The sequence below is a fragment of the Struthio camelus genome, chromosome 4, assembly GCF_040807025.1.
Source record: "Struthio camelus isolate bStrCam1 chromosome 4, bStrCam1.hap1, whole genome shotgun sequence".
Classification (NCBI taxonomy): Eukaryota; Metazoa; Chordata; class Aves; order Struthioniformes; family Struthionidae; genus Struthio; species Struthio camelus.
The window spans coordinates 12,998,649-13,024,767 of NC_090945.1; the positions used below are offsets into that span (position 1 = coordinate 12,998,649).

The 26,119-nt window shown below is 40.2% G+C and overlaps 1 protein-coding gene across 1 annotated transcript in view; it reads right to left on the minus strand.

Annotated features, from left to right (window-relative positions):
* SNCA (synuclein alpha) overlaps positions 1-25,641 on the minus strand; it is a 69,618-nt gene extending 43,977 nt beyond the window's left edge. Inside the window, exons 1-4 of the mRNA XM_068941553.1 lie at positions 25,259-25,641; positions 23,346-23,486; positions 16,586-16,627; positions 10,238-10,383 (exon numbers count right to left, since the gene is read on the minus strand). Coding sequence (XP_068797654.1) covers positions 10,238-10,383; positions 16,586-16,627; positions 23,346-23,466 — 309 coding nt within the window. The 5' untranslated portion in view covers positions 23,467-23,486; positions 25,259-25,641. The remainder of the gene's footprint in view (positions 1-10,237; positions 10,384-16,585; positions 16,628-23,345; positions 23,487-25,258) is intronic.
* Positions 25,642-26,119: the final 478 nt, after the last annotated feature.

A 26,119-nucleotide genomic window follows, 5' to 3' on the forward strand; every position in this document is an offset into this window, starting at 1 on the left:
TAGATAAACTGACACATGAGGGAAAGGATTACATTTAACAATGCAGGGATACAGAAAGAGCCAGCTAAAAACGTCACTCAAGCTTTACTCTGTCCACAGCCCCAAGAGAGGCTAGGTAAATATTCTTAAGAAAGTATCATTGGCTAGTTGGGCTGTTTCTAGCTGATGTCCCTTCTAGGCAGCATGGAGGTGGCAAAGAGGGACTGAGCAGCCCTCTTAAAAGCGCAAACTCCCATTTTATGCATTTGTAAAGAAAGTCCAGACTGTTCCTCTTTTTGTAGCTCATCTACTAAGGAGGGCAAGACAAGTTCTTTATTAGCTGTTATCTCCTTATCTTATGCTGACAGTTTGACAGTTCTGATCCAAACCTGGCAAATCTCCCGAGTTACATGCTAAACATGAGCAAACCATTCTGTGAATGCTAACACCAAAAGCTTGGAGGGCAACAAATATATCCAATACACTTCAGAATCAGTTTTGCCTTTGTTTCACTCTTACAAAAAAATCTGTTTTAGAGAACATTTGCATCATACCTCCTGCGTTTCTTTAGAGAACATTTTGCATTTGTCCCAGCAAGGAAAGGATTAAAATCTACATTTACTGATGTATGAGATATTCAGTGTAGCCTTCTCCAGCAACAAACAGCAATCTGCACCTATCATAGAACCTTTTGAAACACTTTGAAATAATCACTTTCTAATTTTTAAATACTTACCAATAAACCTTACCCAGGCCACTTAAATCTATCCCTTAGAGGAAGTTAATACAGCTGAAAGCAGGTGAGGCCCACAGTTCAATGGCAGTTTGCTTGTAGAAAACAGATCATCATATTGTTTCTCTTTAGCCAGGTGCTAGTAGCTTTGGAGAAGTCTCAGCCACCGACAGGCTAAGTACAGGCTTTTATCTATTAATAAAAAGGCTCTTTATAAAGTTCCACTAGTGGTCAAAATAACCATAGCGTATATCATATGGTATTTGGTGATTATCACTAGTCCTCATACAAACTGCTTTACTATTAATAGTAATAACTACAACATTGCCAGTAATTAGGTAATCCTAATACAAGTATTCTGCCTTCTTTCTTTCTTCCTCCATCCCCTCTTTTAACCTACAGTTAATTTATTTCTAAGGGATGACTCTGGACTGCAGTTCTGAAAATACAGATAAATATTTATCCACAGAAGAAATACTGCCTCCATATTTTAGTCCTGAACCATTTCTAAGTTTATGCTACCCTCATCACCACAGCAATCTGGACTTCAATTTGCTACTTGTACCTATTGAGCAAGGCACATCCCATTGCAGTGCTTTGCTGAATAGAGACTGGCAAACACACATTGCAGTGCTGAGCTGAAACGTCACTTCAGCACCTGCCACAAACTTCCACAGCTATCTAAAAAAAAACCTGTCAGCTGAAGTGTTTGGTTTTTTACAGTATCAGCAAATGCCACCAGCTATCTTCACAAGTCCTCGGAAGATGACGACTTTCGGGTGGGCAATGAATCACATTTAAGATCCCTGCATGCCTGGGTTGTCTTAACTAGGCTTAAACACCTAATCTTGGTCAGCAGAGGAAAGGAACGCCGAAACATTATGGCAGAAGATGCTAAGGAGACGATCTTGTAGTGCAGCAATGTTTGCAAGCTTATAAAACCTATCCCTTAATAGTGGTGTTTTCACACAACTTTAGTCTGCACAACTATTATGGATTACATAAAACTGTGTCCCTTCTGAAACAGCAGAATCCTTCATGCAACAGTGGCAAAGAACAGAAATAGTTGGCATGAATATGAATCATCCCCAAACGAACTTAAACATATTCCTCTCAGCAGGCAGCATCTTCCTGAATATTTAATGTGGGTTTGGCAACTCTATTTAGAGCAAGAAAAAATACATTACTGTGAACACTGCACAAAATCCCACAGACTGATACCTCGGAAAGAATGCAACACTGAAACAGAACTGGTGCCACATTAGCTTGACAGACTTATATAACGAAATATCCCTGTATGAACAGTGAATAGAATCAGAGGCAACAAGCATAGCCTGCATCACGCTACAGGGACATATTAAGTTAGTTGGAAAGGAAAACAAGATGAAGAGTACAGGAGATGGAAAGGAGACCAGAGGAAAGAACACAAGAGGAAGAAAAAAGCAAAATGGGCAAATAAGCAAACCTCCTAAAATATACACAAAAGTCTACCTCCTGATAAAAGGATGAGAAGAGTCTCCTGCCTCTCCACCACAAGTTAGAGAACAAAATGAAAAACCGTTCTCCTACATATAGGAACTTTTAAGTCTCATTGTTGTGATGAGAGGGGGTTGGACTACATACCCAGAGGTCCCAACCTCAACCATTCTGTGATTGTGTGATACAAAAATACTTCATAGCTCAGAACACATTCATCAACACATTATTAGCTAATAAAGAAAAATTCTTATTTTTGGAGATCAAAGGACAAGCACATACAGTTAAAGGATGTAAGCTACATTATTTGTCCAGGATCAAAGCTAAATCCTTAACTGAGCAATTATTACAAAGGAAAGAGCAACATGAAGCCACTCAAGAGCTACCTAAACTAGTTCTTTTGCTAATTAGTAATACTTTATGGTCAAAAGTACTGAAGGCAGCAGGTAGACTTGAAAAATCACTAATCAAATGTTATCCAACAGCAGGAAAACCAGCAGGAAACCCAGAAAACTCATGAGACCTTTAGATTACACTCATTTGTTCCTGCATTAATGAAAAGCAATGAATTCCAAGACATTTAGATAATAACACACAAGCTGTCTCGCCAAGGAACTTCTGGTTGAGTCACAGATGTCAATGCATTGGAATGCATTTTAGGCATTGCGTTCAGAACAAGGTCTTCCTTTAAATACTGGTACTTTGCCCTCTAAGAAAAAATATTGACAACATGCACCATAACAAGAAAGGCATTTTTTCTGCTAACCAGGGAAGCTAAGCATAGACTGCAATTCAAAAGTCTTCAATGCTCTGACCAATAAAAATTGGAACTCCAGTGTTCCTAACTGGAATCATAATGCAATATCAACATATACTACTGCATCTAAATCAAATACATGGGGCTTGTCCACATGGAAACAAAGAAAAACAAAATGCATTAGTGAAACCGAATTATGGTACCTCAATTCCAATTGTTAAATTTAATTTGGAACAAGTTACAAATCAGTAAATTAAAGCCACTTTCATTCCAAAACAGTGCGTCCATACAGGAACTTAATGCAGTCTCACAAATCTACTCAAAATTTACATCTTTACATAACCTAGACAATTTCCTCACCGTTCCCATCCAAAAAAAATCCATTGCCATTAGTAAGGAAAGCAGATTCAGATCTCACGATTCCTAATAAATAGTTTTTCACTTGTTTCAATAATAAGGATTACCTTCTCATAATTGTTTCAATATAGATTTTTGAACACAATACACCGGTATTTTAAGACTTGAAGACTTCAATCCCTAATAACTACAGTCCAATCAAAACAAATCAGTTCAGATATACTGCGCTCAAAAGAAACAAGTCAGTTCACTGCTAGCCCTACTTCCTTCACAAATCCCAAGAAACAGCTCACAAATGCTTTCTCTTAAGAGGAGTCTTCCATGATTCAACTGGTGACCAATGTGGATTTCCAAACGTGGAGTCCTTCCCTTCATTCGTCCACTCTCAATCCATCTGCATATTTTTAAAAACAATCAAGCAAGCATCGGTATTTCCTGGTAGGCATCCTTTGTTTTGCAGCAGTCATTCACATGTTATACATAGATCAAAACATAAATTGGGAAAGGAAAAGAGTAACCCCATCAAGTTGTGCACTTCAAGTGCTTTAATTTAAAGAGAAGTGGAGAGCAAGTATTGCACAAAGGATACTCAGAAACTGCTAAGCAAGCAGTCCTACTCCTGGGTTTCTTCCAACACCGCTTCAACATGGCTTCCTCGAAGACTTGCTCTCTGCCAGCTACGCTGCACGAAACCACAGCATACAAGTCTTCTGAAAGCACAGAGCACTGCTGTAATTGCCCTCACGCATTGAACATGAGTGTCACTGTCAGAATCAGTCAGGCTCATGCTCCTCAACTCCAAAAAGCCTACCCTCTGCCTTGCTCCACAAGGCAAAATGGCACTGCTCACTGTTCAGGCGTAGAGGGTTAGATGCCTGGCTGCTTGACAGGCTCACTAGGCATATTGTTTATCTGTTGAATCATGGACTTACCTGTTCTCTCCTGTAATGTTATTTCAGGGCTATGGATCATAAAAAGTAACCAAGAGAAGCAGCAAAGGACGAGGAACATGCTACTGCCTCTCCTCAGCCTACCTGCGTTACAGAGTCTACTGAAAAAGATGCATCGAATCCAGAAGCCAATAAGGTGGTTTTCTTCAGTTGCCACACTGAAGCCTTAAAGTTTCCTTCCTTAATTGAAGGCTTGCTTTTCTCTCAAAAGCTCTACTTAAAACTGGGGAGCTGAATCAACTTGCTTATTTCAGCAAGAAATAACAGTTTTAAGTCTCACTGTGATTCATTCGCACTTACAGTCCTGCTTTCTGTTGGAGTCTGTTAGCCCCTGGGGATATCAACTAGCTAATAGCATAAAATAAAAGTGAAATATTCCTTAATTCCCCTTCTGAAGGGGGAAACAAGATATCTCCTCAGACAATATGCCCACCCTATCTTTATTCAGCAGCTTTTCCCTTGTGTCTCTGGGTTAAACCTTAAGATCACTCATCTCACCTACAGACTGGAAAGACAGGGAACTGTGATCCTTCAGTGAGATGAGCGTTATGTAGTGCATAAAGATGGTCAGAAACCCAGGTGAGAATCATTCCATCAAAACTCACGGTTTCAGCTAAAATAAGTTTTACCACAGCTAAATCTATTTCGGAACCTTATTTACAAAGAAGTGTATAAAAATAAAATCAATTCATGAGATGAAGAATTTTCAGTGTGGCATGTCAGCACAGAAGGAAACAAAGCTTGTAACATCTCAAAAAGATAAAAAACAAAATAAGAAAATGTTTGTTAGATTTCTCAGGTGCTAAGCAAGACATACTATATGCAGTAGACTATTAAAACAGTGAGAGGACTTTAGTGTTAGGCATTTAAAGACGACTGCTCTTATCAAAGTTATCAAAGATAACTGATAATTATTGATTTTAAGTTTCTGGATATTTCAGCATAAACTATGTATAGAATGATTTCTAAACAATTTTTGCATTTTTAAAACAGATAAGTTGTCTTGCCTTCTCTCTCTCTCTTTTTTTTTTTTTTTTTTTTAAAAACACTACAAGTGGTAATCAATACCTTTCTGGGAACACCCAGGAAGCTTAGGTTGCAGTAAGAAATGACAAAACAAAAGTCTTTAAGAGATGTGGCATTACCCATATTCCAAAACAGAAAGGAAACCTCCATTGCCACTGAAAAACAGATGTAGATTTTCAAAGGCACTTCCAGGATTTGCATCCCTTCTCCCATTAAGATCGCCCAAGTGAACAAAAAATAGCTGGTTGGAATACGCTGTGATGCTTGCTATCTTAATTAAAACTGAGTTGCTCGCATCTCAAAGTTAAAAGGTGTATTTTGCCATGCCTTTATTCTCAGCAGTGCACAATGTCTCATGGAGCTTCCCTATAAAAAGGGGGAAAAAGGCTTCTATGAACTGAGATATTTGATTATAGTGATTGCCTAGAGGGGACTCACCTTGGCCCTAACACACACACACACGGGTGAGTGGAAAAATCTGGTTCGTCATAAGACTAAATAGTCTAGCGAAAACAAGTAATGCTCTCCACCTGTGGAATCTACTTCACTGAATATTTATGATATGACACTGAATTATAAGGAGGCCCAAGAAATACAGGCTGGGACGAGGGAAAGAAGATATAGTAAAATTACCATTACTTTCATTCTTCTGTATTCATTTTCATAATAAAAACAACTAGCACTGACTTTTAGTTACATAGCAGTTCCTGTTGGAAAAAACTGCCTAATGCTTAAGTGACAGTCTTATTTATGGTTATCTTTGTCATTGAAAGATTCAAGTCAATGAGCTATGCTACCCAGAGTCTACTACTGCAATTCTGTATTCTTAGGTGCTATCCAGGCTATAGCGTGTTAACAAATTCAGAGTCACTACAGAAGGCAAAGGGATTCAGCAGACAGACACGAAGCATGCTCTTAAGAAGGCCTGCTACTGTACAGCAGGAAGCTCATCGGGGCAGGAAGTTCATCTAACCCTGTCTTTGCACCATATTCAAGTACACTGAGGTTTGAGCTTACCTGAGGATTTTGGTGTTAGAACAGTACCAGTGTAATTCATCACAGAAATAAGAGAATATACTAACAGATTTATTCCTGAGATGCTAGGGAACGGAAAAAGACATGAATTTAGTGGGAACAAGAACCTCAAAATGATTAACAAAGTAACAATGGCAGGCCTAATAATCCTTAATTTGCTATCGAGCGTACCATACATTGAATAATCACTACCTAGTACCCACTAATACTAAGTGGATCTATCCACATGTAGTGGGCTGAAAACAGAACATTCAGAGAATCTTGCAGCTTTCCTCGACTTAGAGGCAAGTTCATTGCTCCACTAAATGTAGTTTTGTTTAATCTTTTTTCTTCAGTTTTTACAGGATTACTTTAGAAGCATGACTTGGTACACATAAATGAAATACGTACAGACACAGAACATGCTGGAAGCAAATGTATTATTTATATACCCCAGCATTTCATTTATCTTTCTCTTAACAAAAGAAGAAAGCTTTTCTGCTTCCAAGAGTCAGAATCATTACAAGTGATAGCATTCTTGCTGGCAGATTTTGAGATGACACTCAAATTTTCAGTTTGTTTCTAAAGAGTTAATCCATTTTTAATAGGTTTAGGCTAACTGCAAGTATATATTAAAATGATTCATGAGTAAATGCATGCTGGTAGTGGCACAAAAGGACTGTCGACGCAAATCTTAAGAATTGCTTTGCCATTTATTAAAATGCTACTTGTAGCATATTAACCCCTTTTAAAATTAATACAAGCCTAATAACTGCAGCTACCCTCACTGTATATAGCAAGTAAGTGTCTTCTGAAGAATAAATCCTTTAGGGAGTGCTCAGCATGCCACTATTTAGTCAGCCTTGTCAGTCATTAGTTTCATCTGTCACTTTGCACTGCCTATTTGCATTAGTTACAACATTGTTAGGATTTGGGCTGACAGTGCAGTGTGACAGCAGCCCTCCGGTCTGGCCTCCAGTTGGATGATTATGATTGTTCTTCATGGTCCAAAACGCTGCGCAGATTGGCACATGGCCAGTATTATTAAAGACTGTACTAGGCAGCCTCAGCCAGATGTAAACTTCTCTAGAAAGCATTTTACCAAGAATCTGCCAAGCATTTCCTTTGCACAAATATTCCTGTATCCACAGGTAAGCACAAACAAACATGCCATCTGGCCTTACTCCGCTCTTTAATGGGAGGACTCAAAGTCAAAACCAGATTTCTGTTAAGCCACAAGAAAAATGCCTATCACAATGCTGGATTACAGGCTTTCCAACATGCAAGCAGATCACTAATAGGAAACCCTAGCAACAGCCATCAGTTTAAATGGACTTCCAGGCACATATTTTGCAAGGGCTGATCATACTTATCAGTCCCTGATCCTATCATTGATAGCACAGACTTCTGCAGTTGCTTGGAGGCCTGATGAGTTAACAGCAGTCCGCATGAGAATTCAGGTTGGAAGGGGTCTCAGCAGGTTATCTAGTTGCTATATTCAATTGCAAGATCAGGAGTCAATTACGTGGGTGCATGTGATTTGAAAGAGAGAATCTGTCAGAAGTTTAGGGGCCAAGCAAACGAGGAGATCACTAGTTAATGCCTTTTAGTCTTCTGCAAAAAAAACAAAGCCATTCTGCAACAATGCTTCTATTCATTTTTGTCAAATTTTGTAAGTGACTTACAGTGCAAGCAACATAAGCTTTCATCTTGCATATGGGATACACAGGCGTTTGCTTGAGCACAGTCCCAAACGGATACCCATAGGAGGAACAATCCGTCAAAGGCACTGGCTAGCCACACTCAAGCTCAGGGAATTAATTTGCTAGTAGTCGCCCCATCGTTTCCAGATGAGAGTAGATTAAGGATATGCCTGACAGAAGTGACATAACCTGACAAAGTTAAATAGATATTTTGATTGTATGCCTTGTTCTTACCTTTTCTTATTTCAGAAAAAAACATGCTTTGTTTCTTACAGGGGACATATGTCCTACTTCCAGGTTAGACGTGTTCAGTGAAACAAAGCTGCCCCATACCCATGGCTTGCATTCTGAATATCCATATCCCACAGATAGCTGAGAATCTCAATCTAAATAAAAAATGCCCATATCAGGAATCAAATGAATAGTTTTGCATGTTCAAAGAACAAAGCCTTGATTCAGAATAATGATGCTATTTATAGGACTAAGGAATAATATGCAAGCACATTATGGATGTTCTTTAATTTCACAGATGTGATTTTTAAAAGTGATTTGCCATGACGTTTCATATTTAAGCTTTACAGTGTACAAAACAGAATTAAACAAAAAGAAGTACAGAGGTTTGCACTATATAATTTTAAGGAGCTGTAAGTGTATACTACTGTTATATTAAGATAAAAAATACTAGGTATGGTCAACAGTGAAGTCAGTAACTGCATGTTACAGCAATGATGCTTATGAGACTGAGTAAAGGGTTTCAAGAGCCACCAACCCAACAGAAAAGCATATAATTGCTAACATAAAGCTACTGAAGAGCTATTGGCAAACTTTATCAAGAACTGGAGGAGTGGACTGCGGGGGTCATTCCATACTCATATACCCTCTGACAATTCCTTAGACACTCAAAAGTCCATAAGTCTTTGGAACAGCTTATACAAAGAACAATGGCCACAGGAAAAGCAATTTTTAAAAAATATCTGAATTTAAAGAAACAGGTACTAACTCCCCCCTCCCTCCGCCAGGAAAACTACTTCGAAAAAGAACAAAAGGACTTGTAAAATGTTTTCAAGACCAACAAACTACAGTGGAACGAATGCCTGTTCACAGTGTAATTCCACTTTTCTCCTCTTTCTCTAAAGCACCAATAAGATTTTTAAGTCAGATAGAAATACGCTTCAATTACAGGTAAGGATAAAGAGTTCTGTTATAACGATTCAATTTTAACAGCTTCTCTAAATGCTAAATTGAAAAAATACACCCTTGAACAGCTTATTCATTCTAGAGTCAGTTTGACACCCATCTTTGGGTCAATATTAATATTCTTGATATCCTTATTTTTTCCTAACATGTAAACATTCATACATAAAACAGTACAAAAAGAGATGTTTGTCTCATTTCGTCTGGAAACACTAGCATGCACATTTCAGAACACGTCATTCCTACCACTTATCAGGAACTGTGCTTTTCCCCAATGTATTTGGAAGAATATGACTGTTGTATACCAGCAATAAAAATGTAGTAACTCCTGGCATTGCACAACTACTTGGAACTTCACCCCTGTGATGAAATAAAGATATTCTACAGTTGTTTTAATATGATGTGCCAGAGCAGAAATTAGTCTGTAGAGTTCAAAGTAGTTCAGAGGCATTTTTGAGTTCATGTCATTATATTTTTGGAAGATAGGAAATCTCCAGTTAAGATTAATCTCCAGTTTAGATTAATGCTTTTTCAAAGTCTTACGGATGCGAGTGTCCAAGTAATGAGTGGACTGGTACATGATCCCTTCTGCCCCTCATCTGTGGAGGATACAAATTGTCTCATTAAACCTCAAGATGCAGCTGTTTAGTCTTTCAGCTGTAGATGATTCCATTTCAGTCCAGAGTCTATCTGCAAAACAGTTAACTTCACATTCAACTCTACAGCAGTCTTACAGGTGCCGGCCCTAACTAGAGGCAGCAAAGTTCAAAAGCATCACTAAAGTACACTAAACTGATGTGGATTTGTTAGACTTTTCAGAATAGCCAAAAGTTAGATACCCAATCTGATTCAAGTTCCCAAATCCTGCAGACTACTCAAAAACTAGACAATAAACATCAAGTATTTTCTTTATCATTCATTTGCTTAGCAAAACAAACCATCCTGAAAAATGGCATTGCCAGATCCAGAGACATACTCCATCTCTCACTCAGCTCAGGGAAGCCACTCAAATTCTGTTTACTTCAGCTAGAAGAGATCATAAACAAACCTGTTTAGCCAACTGATCCTTCTTCACCAAGCCAGTAGCTGCTGCAATGTTTCCAGCTCCTTCCACTGTCTTCTGGGCCACTGCTGTCACTCCTGTTACCACAGCTCCCCCAACATTAGATACTTGCTCTTTAGTCTTCTCAGCCACTGAGGAGAAAAAAAAAAAAAAAATTTACAGCTCTAGGAGCTGTAAGCTACTGAGGTATTCAGAGAATTGAGTTTTACTGACAGCACAACATCATGAAAAGCTGTGGGGCCATTATACTTGTGTACCCCAAGTGGATCGTAAGAACGAGACGATAATACTGGAGCAGCAGCAAAGGCAGAAATAAGGCTTAGTTGTGGCTCAATTTCTTTTGCTTGAAAAAGATGTTTGCTGTTTTCATTCACACCTAGTTGCACTGTGGAGAAGAAAAATCATTGCTTAAGGGCCATTATTATGCCCAGCTCAGCGTATGATGTGAAACGGTTGCATTCAACACAACACAATTTAGAAATGCTTTCCAGTTAGCCCATGAAACACACTTGCTGTATGTTACAGAGAAAGACAACATTTCATATGTTAGAGCCAAAGCCATTAATCATTCTGTTATTTAAAACATACTTGATTAATAAGCAGAGCTACTGCTGCTCAACTAGAGGCTAATATAACCTCATATCTGATTCTATGTAATTTTTGCCCTACTGCTGCTGTTTCCTTCCATAATGTACTAATCCACAAAAAGACTGAATGAGCAGAAGATGGCAAAGCAAACTAGATTAATAACTGACTTCAAAGCCCCAGGGAGACTACAACTCATTTAGCCTACATCTACATCAGCAGTTGCTGTTCTGCCTTTCGGAGTATTACATGACTCTTTCGGCTCATTCGTTCCCATGGGCTCTTCCCTGCAAGCAGCTTGTGCTGTAGTGAAATCACTAAGATAGATCAGACGACTCCATGCCTTAAAGTTACAGGACCAGAGGTGCAGAAAACCTGAGCTCCCATTTAGTCATCTAAAAATGGACTGTTCTTCAAAAACATCCAACATCCAGCATTGTAATGCTAACTAATCCTATACTTTTTCCTAGCTAAAACCCTACCTGACCCATAAAATGTATTCATAACCCTAGGTACAGTCTTTATGTATGCAGACAGGACTCTTAACAAATAGACCCTTTCCAAAGGGGGCTTTTTTGAACACATGAGAAGATAACTATAGAAAAATTAGATTTCTTTAATTCCTTACATAAGGAGTATCAGCTGTCTCTATCACAGGATAGGCTGTATAGATTGCTATAATTAGCATTAAATAACAATTAGGCAACAGCTCAAGAAGTAAGCAATGTGCCTGTTATGAGATTTTAAAGACCTGAATAGTAAGTATCTGATGGATGGAAAGGGGAGGCAAATCACTCAACTGTCTCATCCTCACTTTCAGTGAAAAATTAGTAATGGATTATGAGTATTATTTATATGCAGCTTCTGGTTTTGGTCCTAATAATTAAAGCAGAACAACGAACTATGCCTTGTCCAAATGAGAAAAACACTCTGCTCCAAAGATCTTGGAATGCATACATACCAATAAAGTGGCAAGAAATATCGCTGTACCCATGCAGCACTATTGCCATAATTTTTGCAAGAAAAATCCAAAGTGTTTTTTTGTGAAAAACCAAAAGCTGTCCTCAAGAAAGGCTTGACTTAGCACTAAGTAGTGTAATAGGACATATATTAAGATCCCCTCGTGTGATTACTAACAGCTACAGACTACAAATTAGCATATTCTCCCACTAGTTCTGCATGCAATCATGTGCCTTTCTTAAAGGTCTGCATCCTAGTAACATGTTACCCCCTCCCCCCAAAGAATATTAAGATTTGATGGCGCACCGAGTCTTTCGGTAAGAAAATGAATAACATTTAGATATGGAAATCTGCAACACTTTCATATTATTCATAGTAGTAGGAAGACATATCAAGAACAGAGCTACATAAAAATAGTATATTGCAAAAATACATTAAAGAACTTGTTTTCCAACACATACCCAGGACACCTCATTAAGTTTTGGTATTGCTCTTGCCCCTTTTTCCTGTCTCATTCCTTCTGTGGTTTTGTCTTTTCTTCTTTACCAATGGAAGATAAGAATGGACCTTTTCTTACATTTTCTTCCGTGTGTTTTTTTGGTAGGTGAGTGTCATACACTAACTGTTGAAAACTTCTCCCTCTTCCAGAATATGTTGGATGACAGAATATTTAAAACTGACAAATTTAGTAGGCTTGATATTGTCAAGGGATCACATGCTCAGCTGCTCTTAACCAGACTGATACTCTTCCCTTTGATCAAGCGACAAGGTATGGTTACATTGTGTTCATTGTAAATCTTTTAAATTTTATTATCAAGATCTGCCTCAAACTGCATCAGCAACAATATGAAGAAATAGTCAAGTTTAGTGCACTGTGGATGCCTTAGCTAAGCTGCAATATAAAACGCTTAATTCCTGATGCCACTATTATAACCACATTATAACCACACTCAGATTGTTATCATGGTGCACATGAGCACCTACCCAAAGCAACTATCCAATGACTGTAGTGCCCCTATTAGAATGTTTTGGGAAACTGTTTAAAGTCTGTGTTCTCCTCCCAGAAACAGATTACTAAGTCTTAGTACAGGTAAACAAACAAAAAAGCACAAAGAATCAGGCTGCTAACACTTTTATTGGCACAACAACAACAAAATACCTCATAAAACTGGCAACAGAAACAGTATATTTAAGTGTACTTCAGCTTCATAGCATGAGAAAACAGACAAGAGGTGCCATTAAAGATCTCATTTACAATAGTGCATAGTGCCACCAGTTATTTCACGGTCCCCGGGAAGCTTTTGTGGTAAGCCTAAGTAGTCTCAAATTTTATTTTTAAATAACTGTTGTCCATAAGAAAATAAGTCAAGCAAACACAAGTGCGCAAAAATCGCAGATGTTGAGCATTTCCTCAAGCGTGAGCTTGCTTCTGTGTGTACAAGTGAGGCCATATAAACATTTTATCTGACACTGTCTCTAATCACAACAGAAAGCACTGCCAAATCATTACTCTGGGCAAGCACGTATAATCACTGGCCTCAATGGTCATAAGCCACTCAGCCACTAGAAATCCACCTTCCTAAGGAAAGCTGTATTCAAGAGACAAGTCTTCAAGTGTTTTCACCTTGAAAGAATGAAGCAAGCTGTTCTGTGCAGAACACAAGTAAAACATGGCATCCAAGCAGCATCTACCATCTCAAAAATGCAAGCTCTTGTACACCACATTGGCTCTGCCATACATGTATTTAGGTCTTATTCTTGGGTGAAAACTTCAAACGTACAGAAGTTGTAGACCAAATTTAGGGCCCAGTTTACAAGCATATCTACATATACTTAAAGCATCAGGGCATTTCTAGATATTTGAAGATGCTGAAAATTAAAAGCTTAACATGTTAAATATTTCATAGCAGCTTATCCCTTGATATCAAACCAGCAAGTTGGTTTTCTAGTAAGACTTCTTCACGCCTCAGATTTGTGGAGGACAAATCCAGCAAACTATATACAATGTAAATTCAAAAGTGTACTTTTCTGGCAGTAGGAGAAAATTCTTTCCTATCTGTAAGGGATGTGTAAACACTAAGTTACTACCAGACAGGTTCTGTAAAAAAGCTGCAACTCTAACCCTTCCACTACAGAACCCTAGTGACTGGGGAAAAAAAAAAAGTTTCCAATCTTATGTATTTACTGCTTATATTAAGTAGTAACAAGGGGAAAAGCATTAAGTGCATGCAAACAAATTAGTTCAGAATGCAGTTGGTTGGTATCAACAAATTAAATCAATCTGAATATCAGGTTGGTTAAGTGGCCTTAAATCAGTAAGTCTTTAAGCTGATGTCTGCTTTGCATCATAGGGCAGAGAGATTAAATCAGCTTCTACAGAGATCTGCAGTGCTATGGCTAGATTACTTCTGCCAACCTAGGGAGAGATCTTCCAGCCAAGTAGTGATCTTTGAACAGTATACAATGATCATGCTAGGGTTAACTTGGAAAATGCAATTCTAGTATTGACTATAGCATTCTACAGTCACTGTTGTTGAAGCTTTCTTTTCCCTACTTACTACAGAGTACTGTGTAATAGAAAAAGAAAGTAACATGAAAACTTCTGGAACAATTCAAAATGACAACTTGTTGCTTCTAGTATTCAAACAATAACCATGGATGAAAACATGGTATCTCTGGATAATGAAATTACTCTTAACGCATTAAGTGTATACCTTGTATATGTATTTTAGACAAAAAAAATTGCCTTAAGCACTTGAATTCATTTACAAAGAGCTACTAGTACACAGTGGGTTCTGTTATTCACCCATTCACTGGAAGGCACCTGATGGAATAAAGACAAAAGCAGGAATACCAATGCAAGGAGACTAAAGAACATTTAGAGAAGCAAGAAGGATGAAATAAAAGAATTGCAAAAAAGCTAACTATGGTTCTTAACTGCCGAGATAGTGTTTTCATTCAGCTTCAGGAAATTGGTATGTGGTTGAAATATTGATGCAGACAGCTTTTGTGCCCTGATCTTTTATACAAATTACTGTTTCACTTTGGTTATTAGGATAGTTTGTAAAAGCTGAATCTTTATACATTTCTGGACACTTATCCTTGGGAGATAAACAAGAGACTGTTTGAGTACACACTTGTAGTCAAGGGCCAGACATGTTAATTATGTAGTCAAGGGCCAGACATGTTAATTAAGCAAGCTAAATACACAAACTAACACCATATAACACCAGTAAGCAAGAATCCTTTCTTTTCCGAACTTCTAAAGATGGTGACCTGACAAATTCACATTTACCACATTCCTGTGAATTACAGTGAGGCATCTCATTCTACAGTGTCTTGATGCCACTCAACCTGGTACAATCAAGTCATGCTTTAAAGAAACTCTTCAGTCTAGTCTTTCTGGGTTTGGAAAGCAACTGACTGAAAAGCATATTTTGTTGTTCAGTACTGTGAGGTGTGCCAGCTCCTAAATCCATCCACCAGCAGAGTGTTTTAAACTAGAAGCTATTCCAAACCAGCAAAGCTAGCAAGACCTTGGAATTTGAATAGGGAAAAAGGAGTGGTCATACATTCATTTGACCTTGTCAGGAAAGATTTTTGACTGTAGACAGACGCTCATAGCCTCCCTTTCACATTTTGACACAAGATGAAAGTCTAGGCCTTAAAGCACAGTAATGAGTTCTTTCCCCAAAACACACAGCCTTCATGCTCAGTTATTAATATTAAGTCTCTTATGTCACCCTTTCAGAACATCCCCAATCTCCTGTCCAGGTCAGGATCTGGAATAAGAGCTTCCAGAGAGTCTTCAGTGAGAAGAAACTTACTACCTCTCCTCCCCAAAAGGAGTCTCACTACTTTAAACTTCTCTCCCTCAGGAAGAGTAGCCATCATCCCCTCTCCTCATTGGACTCCAAGAGGGTGGTCCTATTGGTCTCCCTCTAAGCATCATCTGACAGGTAGCAAAAGGGGATGCTTACATAGGCCCACCCTATAAAGCATGCATACTACAGGCATGCACAACTAGCAACACATTTTGATCTGTGCTTCTGCTTCATATTTGACCATCTCCAATCTCTTGGATTGTTTTTCTTCACATGTAAAACTGGAGATGAAATAAAATCTTTCATGATATCAATACCCCAGGGTATTAAAAAAAAAACCAAAAAAACATTAGTTAACTCACTCCTAGTCCTATGGAAAGGGACAAGTAGGCCTTTATGAGTGTCTTCAGCAGGCAGTTTTGTCACATCAGACTTTGACATCAAATCCCTTAAATAAATATCCTTAAGATAACTTCACTAGCATTTCTTAGAGGATCTCACATTTTATCCTATAGCATCACTACAGTGAATCCAAATTTTCACCTGATTTCTGCTTCCCCAAAACAACTCTTCATACACTTGCATCCCTTTTTGAAAATATACTAGAGCAGTTCTTCTCTTGGACTATTTAAGCCCATCCCATTTCATTTGGGAATGAGCACCACTTCTAAAGTCCCCTTTTCTCACTGCCACATTGTAACTTACATGTCTTCTATCCATTTTTCATCTCCATTCAACCTGCCTCAAATAAGCAACTATATTAAATTTAAATATTTGACCTTAAGAGAAAACTGCATGGCTTGACAAAACAAGTTTTGCTTTCTGTCTCTCGATTCTTTTTAACTACAGGTCCTCTCTCCTTCATAAATTGGAGTGCTCTCAAAAAATAAACATAGGTTTTAACAGATGAATTATTAACCACAAACTTAGAGAAATGGTTGAAATAATCTATTAATTTTCTTACCTGTTGTGACACCATGAACAACTCCTTCCTTGGTTCTGGATCCTAAGCAGAGAAAAAAGTGTTAGATAGGAGGTAATGTTAGCTTGCCTATATATTCCAAAATAGTAGTAAAAACTAAATGGCTGATGAAAGGAGATAGCAGATATATTAATGTTACATACAGTATTTCTTAAGACTATTAGAATTAATCCGAAAGGGATTCATTCCAAGGAAAACACCAAAACCAGCATTAAAGAGCAACTGCCTAAGTGCATGACTATGGAAACATGAGTATCAAAATACAGGAGACACTTCTGTAATACTTGTCTTATATGTACCAACTTCCTTACCAGTTTAATTAAGCATGCCACTCTGCAAACATACATGGATAACTGCATGGAATCCACATTATTGTTAAGATCTTAAGGAGACTCACATGCATCTTTAGAAGATAAGAGCAAAGGTTTCCAAAAGATCCTTACAACTCTGTCTAACTACTCCTACTCAGGCCTCAGTGTGCAAGGGTTAACAAACATAACTGATGCACCTTTCCGTAGGTTCAGTAATAAACACGGGGAGCTCGTAGAAATATTAACCAGGATTAGATGGACAATAATCCAAAAGAGAAACATTAAACATGAGATAATACTTGAACATGAAAATGCCACTGAGGTCAAACCCAAGGTCTCCCTAGCATCCTCCTTGTCACAGGCATGCACAGACTTTGCAGAAACAAACCTAGAAACAAACCTAGAACTAGTACTAGACTGAGCCATAACACTAGACCTGTGTGAGCAATGCAACTTTGTCACCCTAAAGACCAAACCAACTTCTAGAATGCTTACGTAAGAACATGACTTGGGGCACCTTGCGTGAAAGGGGAACAACCTCTAGCATCTTCAGTGATAAGAGAAGAAAATTAACACATATTGCTTTTGAAAACAATCTCACCTTTTTCCTACCAGAGCTCTATCTGTCAGAGTTCTATAATTTGGCTGTTTCAGGGATTTGTAACCATCTGTGGACTATGAAGCTTAACAACATGCAATTAGGCCTTAGAGAGACATAGTTTAAGCCTCTTAGTTCATTTTTTTGCCCCTGGTCTGCCAGAGACAGGGCGACTTTAACTATGAAAAATTACCTGTTACAATTTTTTGTCTAGATACTAATCAATATTTGGGATATCATTTGTTTCTAACTTCACACTCCTAGCATCTATGTAATTTCAGCATATCACTATGTATAAAATAGTATATACTATAGATGCATGTGGAGGTGGATGCATGTGTTCATTACCATTAAGAAGCTACTAGTTGAAGCCTGAGAAAGCAGACTTCAGACAGTATCTGTCTAAGGGAGAAAAGGTAATAGAGAAAGCTAGAAGGATTACTCTTTAGCATAAGAAAGCAGCTCTTCCCAATATTCTTTACCAATAACAGAATTAAATACTGAAAATAAAGTACAAGCTCATCCACTGATGTTTTGCTTGCTGCTAGTTTCAGCTTTTGGAGCTTACACCATTATTTGTGGCACTATCAGACCAATTACAGCATTAAAAAAGGCTTTGTTAAAGAGCGAGAGCAGAATAATCCTTAAAGGGAGCAGAAAAAAAACTGTTGTCAAGTAAAATGACTTCATGTTCCTTGTAGTGCTATAGTAGGCTGGGCAAAATGAAGCTGACAGACCTTCTGAAAATGGTTACTTTGAAAAACACTGACTCCTGGTTTGAAAATTAACTAGCTAATGAACAGATTAAAAAGAAGTCTTCTCCTTTTTCTAATTTGCTGTTTAGAAAAAGCCTTTTCTTTCAATGAAAAGACCACTGAAAATTCCTTCATTTGATTAAATCCAAGGTGGTAGGATCTCTCATGTCTGAGAGCTTGCTTTTTGGCCTTTGGTTCTCAATCTTGCAGGGTCATGAGACCTGAACAAGCAAAACACTTCAAATATATACTGAAATTTGAACAGGTAACTGGTTCTACCCACTTCTAGAAGGAGATTAAACACTATTTTAGAGCTTCAGTGGGTCTATTGAAATGCTTGAAGTTTATACTTCCAAATGCTTTGTTAGATTGGAACACAGTCTCATTCCTCCTGAAGTTAGTCTTCAATCCTAGCCTAGATCATCACATGCCAACCTGCGAACAGCAGGTACTCAGTCCCTTGAGGCTGGTAAGGGAGAACTCACTGAGGAACTCTGCACTGCATGCATTTCCAGAGGAACACCTGCAAGCTTACTCTTAATCTGCTTACCCTGCTGTAACACTGCTGTAACCACAATTAAGTTAAAAACGCTAGTCTCCATTAACGAAAGATAGCTTTGCTTTAAGGAGAGCATGGCTAACAGATCCATACAGAACAGATAGGCATAGCCAAATCCATCCATTGGCAAATAACCAGCTAAGCAGTGATCCAGACCTTTACAGTATGTTAGGGCTAAATATTATTTGCTCTACTGCAGCACGCTTGCATGGAAGAAGCTCTTTCTGTGGTCACAGCTCTAATAGAAACAATAGGACCAGCAAGAACAGGGCCTAAATAAAACAGCTGCATTTAGTAGGACAAATTCAGGCTAGCAATGAAGGAAAGCTAGCCACCCCTGTAAGTTCCCGATACAAACTAGCAATCTTCCGTGCTGGCAACCCCAAAACTTCACAATAAGTTTGCTCATTGTATCCTGCATAACAGGGGGAGATTGAAAAATCTGAGCAGGGGTGATAAACACAAAGGGCCTAACACTGACTGACACTGCTTAGGTGATATAGAAACATTTGTAGTCAGTAGTAATGCTACTTCTCCTGGCTATCGTACACATGGGGCAGGGCACACCAAAAACCTGAAATTTTGCCTTTGTGCAGTCACCAAAAAAATACAATAAACATTCTTCTTTGAATTCTCACCACCACTTTCTTTCAGTAAAACTGTTCTGTATATCAGCAATCTGGCACTACACTCATTTCTGGGCCCTTTAGGAGATGTCTGCTATATACCAAGCAAGCCCTCCCTGAAAATCAGGTCACTAATTAACAGCTGGTTGGAAACAGGGAACATAAACCCAGATTAGGGAAAGGAGAATTCAGCACCTAAGGAAGATATTTGCTATTGAGTGCTGCCCACTTAGATTTTCAGCAAGGACTCTTGAAGCGCATTATTCCGCCAGATGGACCTTGAATGCCTTGACTACTCCACTGGCCTTTGTTTTACTGAAGGAAAATAAGAAACCTTATGAGAGGGGGTTGTAACACAGGAATTTGTATGGCTTGCCAAATAGTTCAAGACTGCTGCTCTGACCAGGTGCCAGCAAAGTACAGGGAGTAAGAAACAACTCTGCTGCTACCCACCCCTCTCCTGAGGAACTATTCCTTTCTTCTATGGTGTAACACAGTTAAAACTTGAGAATTTCTGTTCTGGAGCACTGAACACACTCAAGAGTCAATTAAGCAAAAATTTTAGTTCCCTGGTAACTACACAGGGCTCAAAGGAACTCTTTAGCAGTATATTGCTGATAGCATGCAAGAGCATCACACTACTGCTGTCAGCTCCCAGTTTCAAAATGAGTGGGGGTAAGGATTGCAGCTCACTTCATTACTGCTTCACACCCACAGCTCTTGAAGGAGACATGGAAACCCAGTTCTAAATATTGTAGCATATGTGATTCAGAACTGCTGAATCTCAGTCTTCCTTTCTAATCAATGATCAGACCATTCTTGACATATTAGACAAAGGTCCTGATGCTCCGCTTGTATGGCTTGAGACAGAGCCACTGATTTCAGCTGGCCAACACTGAAGTCAGTCAGCAGAGGAATTCAGGAAAAAAAACTTAAAAGCCTAAAAACACACCATAGATTATATCAAACAGTGTCTTGTATAGTAAAAAGCAGGACAAACCATAGGAGTAAAGAACAGATTTCAGCACGGAGGAAAAAACCCTGTTAAACCTCCCTGAGCCTTTCTTCAAGGGTTGTATGCTCTCCCTTTTGGAAAAAAATTACAACAACATTGTATCCCAAGCTATTGCTTGTGTTAATTACAACTCTTACATTATAATATATAATTCTACAGTTTCAAACAGCTAAGCACAGTCTGGGCAGAAAGGTACAGCTGCTCTCAATATTTACTTAGTTTCTCACTGAAACCAGTGGAATTTAAGATCTGTGGGAGCTAGGCCAAAGATCTGGCATCTCATTAATTCTTTCTAACAATGGAAGGCTGAATGTCATGGAGTTTCGTCTCTCAGCTCCAATTTTGGTAGGATCTTTTGCCAGATGTCAGGTAGCTTTCATAGCAGAGTCTGCCTTTGATAAACTCATATCTGAAAATCCAGCTACAGAGAGGGAGAGGAAAAACCCTCAAGAGCTCTAATGCAATGCGCTGCTTCCCTCTGCTTACAAACGGGTTTCACCACACTAAGCGCTTTGGATTGCGGCCACTACCAGCCAACAGAAGCAAGAGATTATCACCTCAACCTTCACTAATGCTGCTCAAGGGAAAGAGTTACCCCTGCTGTGCACTTGGGAAACAGAAGGAGAAATACCTAGTGCCTCTCTTCCCCTCAGAAATTGAAGAGGATTCAGAACAGCCTAAAAATGCTGCTTTGGCAAGCAGCACAGAATGGTGACCTAGTTACAGCCAGCCTCTGCCTGAACTGAGCCCACATGGAGGTCCTCAAACACCATTACAGTGCTTCCAAGTCTTACTGATTTCTACTGTTCTGTAATGTTTCTTCTGGTTTCTTCCATTTCACTTAGAGAACTCAAGGAACCAATAACCCTGTAGGCATATCACTGTGGTCCTTAACTGGTCAGTTGAAATCTAAGTTGAAAGACCAACCAGGAAAATTGTTACTTCCCAGATCTAGAGATGGGCAGGCACACATCCAGATACATTAGCTGCTAGAACTCTTGGAGAGCACTTCTGACCAAGGACTCTGTTGCTGCTGCTACTCAAAACAACATATATAGCTCTTTCCTCCTGAAGAGGAGTCTTCTGCTATGGAAGGGATCAGTCACTATTATTACAGTAGTATGTGTGGCTCCCTATCATGGCTCAGGGCTCAACTACCATAGGTATTTTATTCTTGAAATAATAGCGACTCTGCCCTCCAAAGGCCAATCTCAGCAGAAGTGCATCTGAAGACAATAGGAAATCTGTTGCCTTTGGGAGCAGAACTAGGTTCTAACCCGACTGCAATCAGGAAGCTAGGTCAGGCACAAAGATTAATTCTGCATGCAATCTAGGTTTCTAATACAACAAAAATCAGTGACCCTAGAAGCATGGTCAGGAACTACAAGAAAACATTAAAAAAAGCAGCAATATGCCCCAATAGCTATCAAGTATGATTTACAGTGAAACAGCAAAAGCTATTTTGATATTGAAAACGAGTAGAGGCTCATTTAAACGCAGATCCATCTTACAGTTAGTTGCCAAAGTGACTTCCATCTCTGCTGGCAAGAACACCAAGTTTTGCTGCGGCTCAGTAGGAAAAAAGTACATTCGAAGCAAGTCGTCCAACCAATCCGGAGCAGAAATAGTTTGGTACAATCTGGTGTTAGCCTGCAAGGGCAGAGGGAATCCCCAAAAGACTGAGAAGTGCAGATACCTCAGTGATCCCTTTTGAAAGAAAGGCCTCCAGTTTTCAGTTCTAGCTTCTTAGAAACCTGTGCACATGTCCCTCAATACACACAGCATCCATTACAAAATTGACCTGCCGTAGTTATTGAAAAAACCAACTGCCAAAGTAGTAGTATATTTTCTTTTCCATTCTTCTACAGCCCAACTTAATTTGATGAACAGGAGAGGCAGATCCACAAGTGTTTAAGCAACTGTTTATTCATAATCTTGACAGATTCTTTTCCTGGGAATTTTTCATGGCAGCATTTGCAAGATAGTCCTCTACAGCCTGCTGCTAAGTAAAGATGATGATCACACAGCTACAGTACTCATCTGAGATTTACACAGAATGTCATCCCTGGCTCTGTGCCAAGTTAATTAAGTGGCTTATCTAGACTACACAATATTTCCCCACTTTCTCCATTGTTACCTGCCCTATCTCAGTTGTAGTAGCTCTTCATTAATGAGGCATAGAGAGAAGCAGCTATGGATGTACAGTTGTGTTGAACATGAGGGTAATCTCAGAAGACAAGATGACACTGCCACACAAAAATGTTACTGCTGGGGATCTTAAAAACTGAGAAAAGAGAGAACAGGCTCCTTCCTAATGAGCGCGTTCCCTTCCACTTCATTTTATTCCGAGACAAAGCAGCCAGCATGGTTTATGATCAGCTCCTGAGTGAACCTCTCAAGCTTCTTCTCATAAAGAAAGAAAAAACTGCTGAAAACCCACAGGTTCTACAGGATTCTATGAAGCCTCTTTCCATTTTAGCTTTTATATCATTTACTGTATCAAAAAAAATCACATCTCCAACCTTAATGGAGTATACTTCTTGAACAGAGTGCCAGCTGGTCTCCTGTGCTGTAAGGCACCATCTATGATGCACATCTTGTTCTGTATAGGGCTACATATATGGCTCCACAGTGTAGCAACACAGACAGCACAGTGCAACAGCTTAAAACCAATGTTCAGCTTCAAAGAAACGAAACCCAGGAGGGCTCAACTCATCTTGTTTGTCTTCCAAGGTTCTCCTATGAGCTTTCTTTTTTAAAAAAAGAAAGAACGAAAAACCCAGAAGAGTAGCTCTGAGAACCCAACCTTCATTCTTGCAGATGAGCACAAACATCAGGGAACACCAGACTAGCAGCATGATCTCCGCTGCTCACCTACCCACATAGAGGACGCCCTCTTTCGTCTTTCCTGCTGCTTCTGCCACACCCTGCTTGGTTTTTTCTGCTGCTGCTACGACTCCCTCCTTCGCCTTGGAGAGCCCTTTCATGAACACATCCATGGCTGCAGAATCACACAGCTCTGGAGAAGAGAGGAAAAACCACCACACACACACAGGTCAAATAGAGGTTTTCTGCTTTTTTCAGAAAAGGAAAATTTTGGTCAAATTGATTGGAATCAGTTATTTAAAAATTAGACTATAGATAATTTACACCCATCTATTTTGTAGCTTTCATCCACATTTCCCTAGTAATACGTACATACTAAGCTAGCATTCAGTATTTCAGATAAACTATACAACAGCTAAACACAAAGAGGACTGTTACACGAATCTCCTTTACATTTTCTCATACGTTGCCACACATAACAAATTAAACAGCACTGCAAGAGCAGTACTCTCACAAGCCAAGAACGGGTTCGGAAATTTCAACAGAAACCTATAAATAAAGGGGTTGGATAACGCAGTGCCAATAGGAAGATGGATTCGTTGCTACGACAAGTGCTTTCACTGCCTCTACCAAGGCACCGCTCCCTTCAAAGTGAAGTTCTGTTCATGTACTGATTGCAAGATTCAGCCCCGTGATTTGATGACACTCCACATCAGCTCATGCAGAGGAAAAAAGGCAACATAAACACTGCCAACTTTAAAAAAAATCCTAAGTGACAAAGGTTCACTTGCTATTGTTAGGAGAAAATGCTGTTATAACCAAAAAGGACCTACAGCAAATAAAAAGAGCTGAGTTCTTCCCCCAGTATGCAGCATTTTGTGCACAGTCAGTGTCACTCTTCTGCAAACTGAGTTTCTCTGTGTGTTCTCTGCATGCACCACGAATGAGAAAAGATTTTGTAAAGAGGGGAAAAAAAAGCAAGGATATGCAATGTTTAAAGCAGAAAAGCTAGCAAACTAGTTCTGCGACAGATGCGCAACCCAGCACTACGTTTAAATTAAAACTAAAAAGTCAAGTTCCCTTCAACAAATGAGTTATCAACCGCCTTTTTTTTTTTCCTTCTTCTTTCCCCACCCACACAGAAAAAAGAATCAGCGCCCGTTATTTTCTCCTCTGCGCTGAAGGCGGAGTAGGAGGAACGCACGTCTAGGGAAACACCTGGGCTGCGGCAGCTTTCTACCAGCTTGTGAGCAGCGGTTGGAGAGGGGCAGCCGCCACCATCACCACCAGCCCGCCGGACCCTCCCGCTCGCGGCGCCATTTCCCCACCGCCCCGCGCGCCGCCCGCTTCCAACCAACCGTTACCCAACGGTCGCCCAACGGCCGCGCGCCCAACGGCCGCCGGCACGTCCCCAGCCACGGGGGCAGCGCCAACAGGTACGTGGGCACCTACGGAGGTGGGCGGCGCCACCGCATATACATTTATACATATATATATATATATATATTTAGAGAGAGAGGCACCTACAGAGAGGGAGGGAGGGCAGCGTGACCTGCGTACATGGAGGCACCTACTCAGAGAGAGAGTGGGCAGGGCGACGTGGCCATATATTTTTTATATATATATATATATATATATACACATACACGTATAGACAGGCACCTAGTGAGAAGAAGAGCAGGGCGACGTGACCAGCGGGGCACCCACGAGCTCCCCCTGACACAGACAGGACAAGCTGGCAAAACCACCTGACTTCGTCCCCCCGCCCCGTCCCCCCAGAATGATGTTCAATGGGAGGTGTGTATGTAAATAAATATATATATATTATATATAATACCGAAGCCCAGCCCTAGCCATTACAGGAACGGAAAGGGACGTTCCCGGCTGCCACACCACGCGGCGCCCTCTCCCCCCCTCCCCCGGAGCGCCCCGGGCGCCCCCCCCCCCCCCTTCACCGCCACTTACCGCCGGGCTCCGCCGCCGCGGACCCTTTCTGAGGAGGCTCTGAAGCGAGGAAAAGGGCGAAGCGCGGAGAGGCCCGAGGGGAGCTGCCCCCTTCTCAGTACATCCCTGAGGCGCGGGAGAGCGAGCCGGGTCTCCTGGCGCCACCTCGATGGCAGCCCGGCAAGCAGCGAGTGTGAGGGAGAGGCAGGGCGAGGGGTGGAGAGAGAAGCACCGCGGGAGGGAGGGAAGTAGGGGCGGAGGGAGGCTCCCATCACACACACCCCCCTTCTCCCGCCCCACCCTGTGGTGGGGTTTGCTGCGGGGGGACGGCCCCCGCCGCCTGCTCCCCACGGGAGAATCGCGTCAGGGGCCTCACGTATCTTTGGCACCCACCTCCGTGCTTCGTCAGTGAAAACGAAGTTGGAGGCATGATAAATTGGGAGCTTCCCCCCCTCCCCAGTCAAGGCAGATCCAGAGGGGAAGACAAGTAAAAGAGAGACCAGGGTTCTCGCTCACCTGTGGCTCTGCACACCCACTACCTGCTCAAAACAGAGTCTTTAGACACCTGGAAGTGTATGTATTTGATGGCAGTTGCAATCCACCTATGTTCCACTTCATTCAGGCTTAGGAATTTTTTGTAAGCCTCTTGCTACTTTTTCCTCTACTTCTAAATCCTTGCTCTTAAGTGACTTCAGAGTTAAATGCCACTGAGTTTTCATAATATTTATGTTCCCAGGTCATTTTTTATGCAGAGACTGATGCTTTTGAGGATGCAATTTGACTTAGTCCTATCACACAAGAAATCTGCACTTCAAGTCAGGAACATGACAAAACACACAGCCTAGCTCCTGCCAATCCCTGTGCCCCTCTTAGCATCCTCCA